Genomic DNA, 6,000 nt, shown 5'->3' on the forward strand with positions numbered 1-6,000 from the left:
CTATTATTATTGTTATCATTACTTATGTTAGTAATATGCCGAGAATATAGTTCAGAAAAGGTTGCCGAACGCTGGTCTATGTAACAAATGTAAAGTAACTGCATGTGTATGTACTGTATTTCTCTTGTACCTCTGGAAATGAACCCCTTTTCCTCCTTGTTTTCTCTCCCTTGCCTGGCATGTCTTTTTCGTCCCTCATCCCTGCACTGATTTTCTCTATGCTCACTTCACTTGTGCTTTTGTTGTAATTGTCATTTCGTGCTTCTCTTATAATATATCCATTTTGCTCTTCGTCCTTCATCCTTGGCTCTGTGTTCTGTCGTTGAATTTGTGGTTCGTTCTTTTTATTTGCCTTATTTCAATTTTTGTGTAGGGCAGTAGTTCGGTCAGCGGAAGCCCCGTTCCGTCGACATCCGGGACGAGCACCCCGCGTCGAGGCCGCCGTCAGTTACCTCAGACTCCCGCCACACCCCGCCCCCACGTGACCTACTCCCCAGTAGTCCGTAAGGGAGTGCCCTTACAAGCTGTGCAGGGCCGGGCCCCAGGGTCCCGCCGTTTATCTCCCGACGGCCCCCAGGGTCCGGGACCTCTTGCCGTCATCCCGCCAGCCCATCACGGCGTACCCCGCCAGGGCCATCACCCCCCGCTTCGCTGGGCGGATGCAGACGGAGGATCCATAGAAGGGGACGGCTGTTTCCACAACCAGAACTTTGTGCCCCATCATGATCCACCTGTAAACGAGCCAGGCGGCAACCCCCACCCACATCCCTTGGCTGGTCACCCTCTCCCTCCTCCTCCACAACCCCAGATGCGCAATCTGCATCCCCTTCCCCCACCCCAGCCACACCCTGTAAACACCCCCCATCCACACCCTTTGCCGCCGCACCAGCAGCCGAACCGTACCTCGCCGAGGACTGTCCACCACGTGCCCCCTCCCGCCGGCACACAGCCCCCAGGTCCTCGTCGTCTACCCAACGGTTACCGCTCTGCGTCACCCTCAGCGCATCTTCACGGACCCCAACATAGCGGGCCCCACAAAGTCGTTCCCCCGGGAGGACAACTTAGAGGACCCCGCAAGGGTCTTCATGAACCCTACTGTGAGAGAGAGCAAGACGACTGGTGCTAGCCCCAGTGGACTGGGGAGCATTCGAACACACCCTTGGAATATCCTGGGCAGGCGTGACCAGGTTTGAGGATCAAGTCATGAAACAAAAATGGGAGAAAAAAAAGCAGAATGGGGTACCAAAAGTAAATTGGTATCATGTTCATCGCTTGACAAATGTCAAACTGAAGCTTTGAAGGGTGCAAACTAGAGAGGGGAGTTGAAATTCTGCCTCTGGTCAAGAGCTACAGCCACTTATAAGATGTCAAGAGTTGCGACTCAAAAAAGAAAAAAATACAAGGGTGGGGTAGATTTGTTTATTTTCTTGCTACCTCAAGCTAACGTGAACTTTAGCTTGAAAGGAAGTCGACCTTAAACCCGCCCTGGCCTTTGTTAAATATTGATGAGTTTTATCATCCGTTTTTAAATATGAACAAAAGCGATGAGGAGGCCAGCTGAGAGTGCGAGAGTCGGGGGCTGCTCGGGCACGCGGGGACCCCGAAGATGTTGAGGTCGCGACTTAGGCGAGGAAAGCATAACAAACAACGTGTTCCAGCACCAAAGCAGCTTTCTGCAGTGTTTTTTTTTCTTTTCTGTAATTGCAGCGGCTGCTTTTTCCGCGACTTCTTCTTCTTCAAATCACGCAAACTTGAATCTTTGGTTGCACCCCCACACAGCTTTTTTAAGACTTGTAAACCTTGTGTGATCTTGCATGGATGATGAAAAAAGAAGATATTTACTGGCATCAATGAGAATCAACAGTATGTAAGAGGGAAGGGCATTGTTCTTCTTGATGTAGCCTGCAGTTCTCTGCTCTTAGGGGGTAAAAAAAAAGACCTTTTGGTCCCTCTCTCTTTCCCCCCCCACTTTTTTACATGTGTCTCTTTATACCCTCATAATCACCTTAAAAGGTCATAGAGCGATGTCACATGTCATTGTAGGCAAGAAAAAAAGGACTTTTTTGTTGCTTGCGTGTCTAGGTAGTGTGCCAAATGCCTGTCACTCAAACAGATGCAAATGCACTTTTTCCTCTTAACTTTTTTAATAACGGTGATAAACTGGCAAGCAGGGTAAAGTGGACGTGGCACCGTTTGTCTTTATTGGAAACAAAGGTGGAGAATGGATAAAGTGTTTTCTTTGACCATAATACAGTGGCCAGCCGTGCGTTTTACACCTGGGTCTAAATCTAAATCAATACTGAATCAATAACTATTTTATAACTAAAAAATATTTACAGCAGTTACAGCTGTGACACGTAAAAAAGCATCGATAACCTAAAAAAATCGCAATATCATTTCGGAATTTTGTCACTTTTTACTCACCAAAAATCCTTTTTATTTGAGCACAAAATCCATCCTCCTTTCTTTCCCAAAGAGCTTTGTGAACCCTCTGATATTTCCCAAGGCCCTCTAGCAGGCCCCGGACCACCAGCTCGCGCTTTATCGTCACGTTCTTCAGGGCCTGCAGAACGGATTGTGAAGGCCCCTTGCTAGATTTTTGACCCTGAGAACAGGTATTGGCTGAAATGTGAATGGTTAAATGTTTAAATATGAACGCAAACAAGTAATTATGAGCAAAATACAATTAACACACAATTCAGATATTTTTGGGGCCAGCAGAGAATGCCATGCAGGACCTGACAGCCCACAAAAAACTCCAAACTAACATGAAGGCCCAGCAAGACCCTTTTTAAAGCAGCTGCACAGCATCATAAAAAAATGTAACCTTTTGCGCTCATTTGTTTCAATTTTATTTGATACTTTTTAACATGTTTTGTTGACTTCCCATCAGTTACAGGAACTTGAAACGTATCCCTGTTTAGTCACAGTTTATTATTCACATATATTGCTTCCTGGAAATGTTTGTGTGATCGGCTGCATAGAAAATTATTCGTACTACAAAGTGTGTACTGTGAGATATATTCAATTATGTAGGTAATAAAGATTAATGTATTGGTGAAAATATAACATTTTTAAAGCATTTACTATTACTTCCAACAGCGCTTCAAAGCCAGACACTCGTACACCGTCTTCACATTTCGCAATAATATCCTTTTTCGAGGCTGCACGGCTTCGCAGTGGTTAGCGCGCGTGCGGCACAGTTCTGAGGTCATGAGATGGAACCTCCTGTGTGGAGTTTCAATGTTCTCCCTGTGCTTGCGTGGGCTTCCTTCGGGCACTCTGTTTTCCTCCCAAATTCCAAAAAACATGCATGTCAGGTTAATTGGCCGGTCCAAATTGTCCCTAGGTGTGAATGAGCGAGCGAATTGTCTGTCCCTGTGTGCACTGCAACTGGCTGGCAACCAGTTCAGAGTGTCCCCTGCCCACTGCCCGAAGATAGCTGGGATGGGCTCCAGCACCCCCGCGACCTTACTGACGATAAGCGGTGCAGATAACGGATGGATGGATCCTTTTTCGACTCGATCGTCATTGTCACTGTGACGTTTCCTTCCTCTTAATACTCTTATCATTTTTCGGGCAGAAAAGTGAAAGAAAACCAACGAAATCACAATAAAATGAGATGTGGAAGAGTGTAATCCACTTTTAAGTAATATTTTGCAAAGGAAAAGGCACGCAATCCACCAATAACAGGTCAGCGGCCTACTTTTGGGTCCTGACCTACCAGTTGAGAAACACTGGTACAGAGAACCTGCTTGAAGTCGCACAGGCAAGTAAAAAAATGTGAGGTCTCTCGAGGTCCCTTTCATTTGCTAAGCAGATTTCCAAACTTTATTAGGGTCAAAGAAAACACCAACTCTTTGTGTGTATATATCGGATTTTTTTTCGATTTCTACATGTGCCTCCGACTAACATTTTTGTACTGCTACCAGAGTGTGTTATGTGACTTTGATTTTCCACTTTGACTGGAGGCTGATGACCACCGATTGCAAGGCAGGAAAAAAAAGAAAAAGAAAAAATGGAAACCTAACCTATCAGTGTCTTTCCAAACTCAGCGGAATGTCACAGACATGTTTCCCTCCCACATCACTTCGGAATGAGATTAGCACACAAGGTATGTAGCAAATACTCGTGCTGTGGCGTGTGCGTATTTGTGAGCGGGAGAAAACTGCAATTTGTTTTATGGGTTGAATACTTTGTCTCAAAAATGTGAGTGTATGTTTGTGCTATCGATGTTTGTGCGACACAACCCCTTCACATCTCACCTTAATTTGGGAGGATTTTTAAAGGGGGCGGGGAACATTTGAAAAAAACGGGATGAGGATAGTGCGTGCGTGCGTGCGTGCATGTGTGAACGATGAATAGAAACTGCAGAAAGTCACCATTCTTTTTCTTTGTTTCGGGTTTTTTGGTGCAATACTGCAGCAAAAGCCGTGCGAATTAACCAAGGGTGTTTAAAATGCAATGTAAAGTCGCAAGTGAGAAGAAAACAATGTTTTGTTTTGTTTTTCAAATAGAAACGTTTAAAAAAAGACAGTTAGTTTCAAAAGTATCTAGTTCAAGAACTGCATGTGCTATGTGCATGCCACACTGTGGGTTAACAGTCATCTTCAGGACACAAAAAGAAAAACACACTAACAAATTCATAGATATTGAGGAAAAAAAGATATATAAATAGATGTTTTTAAAAAACCAACATTTTTTTCTTCTATTTTTGAAAACAAAAAAATAATATAAAAAGGACCAAAAAAAGGGGATACAAACACAAAGGGATACTTGTGGTGAGAGTCTTTTTTCCCCCGTTTTGGGCTCAAGGCACAACACAATGTTGAATGTGAATATGGAAAACAAAAAAATGTAAAAAGAAAAAAAAACTCCAATGACAGTGACATGTTTTGTCAATTTTTGTGTGGAGAGAGGGGCACCTTGAGGGGCCGCGGGACCTCGGATCTCTCGCTCAATGTCCTTCTCGATTTTTCTCTCTTCCCTCTCCGACGCTGTCTCTTTCACACTCTTATCTCTTGTCTCACTCTTAATCTGTCTCACCACAATTTCTACCAGTGCATTTTGTAATTCTAAACTGAACTCTTCCGGAAGAATAAAATACAGAAAAAAGAGAATGCACATTGGGTTGTCTGAGAGTCATTTTTGGCTGACACCTTGTATGATTATTGTGGCAGTTTTGCTAATGTGGGAGGGAGGAAAGAAAAGAGGAAGAAATGAGAGGGAGAAAAAGAATAAAGAGGGGGGAAAGAGTAAGAAAGAATAAAGGAAGTGGGGAGAAAGAAAGAGTAAGAAATTCTTGTGTTTTTAGGCAGCGTTGGGCATTTTTGGGGAGAGTGACGGGCCGCATAGGATTCAGAAAAACGGGGAAAATAATTGATTCGTTTTTTTTTTTATGTCTGCCGATAGTCTCGAATCTGATACCTCGGCATTGCAAAAATTTTCTTATTTTTCTCATGTACATTAATGAATAAATTACAAGCAGATATCTACACTTACATGTCATATTTCATTTTATATTTGTGTATACATTGACCTTTTCATCAAATTCAGGGTTTCTACACTTGTTTCAAGGCCAAAGTCAAGCACTTTTTAAGGACTTCCTATTTCTCCAGTAACATTGAAAAAAGAAATCTGAGTGATGAGTAAAAATGACAGTAATATGTAGCTTACATTTTCCATTGCAGGAAGTTAGGACAATGTCATACAAGCTAATGCCAGCTGCCGTGAATCAAGGGGTAAGAAGAAATGAAATGGCAAAGCAAAGCCGGCAGAGACCAGTGTCTGTGTCATTTTTAAGGAAGACTTGTTGAGAAACATGGCCACAATTTCAAGTATTGACAAACATGTCACACAAAATTCAAGCACCTTTCAATCCTTGAATATACAGCATTAAAAGTGCAAGCATTTTTAAGGATTTTAGGCATGCACCCTGCAAAATGGTAATATACCAGACTATAAGGCACACCTTCAAAAATATACCTTTGTGAAATATAA

The 6,000-nt window shown here is 43.2% G+C and overlaps 1 protein-coding gene across 17 annotated transcripts in view; it reads left to right on the plus strand.

Annotated features, from left to right (window-relative positions):
* Positions 1-5,497, plus strand: part of cacna1aa (calcium voltage-gated channel subunit alpha1 Aa) — a 78,494-nt gene extending 72,997 nt beyond the window's left edge. For all 17 annotated transcript variants that reach the window (XM_088333065.1, XM_088333067.1, XM_088333050.1 and 14 more), the window contains one exon: positions 374-5,497. In XM_088333065.1, the coding sequence (XP_088189191.1) occupies positions 374-1,126 (753 nt within the window). In that variant the 3' untranslated portion in view covers positions 1,127-5,497. The remainder of the gene's footprint in view (positions 1-373) is intronic.
* Positions 5,498-6,000: the final 503 nt, after the last annotated feature.

This window comes from Urocampus carinirostris, chromosome 1 (genome assembly GCF_059441175.1).
Source record: "Urocampus carinirostris isolate Australia breed hairy pipefish chromosome 1, RoL_Ucar_1.0, whole genome shotgun sequence".
Taxonomy (NCBI): Eukaryota; Metazoa; Chordata; class Actinopteri; order Syngnathiformes; family Syngnathidae; genus Urocampus; species Urocampus carinirostris.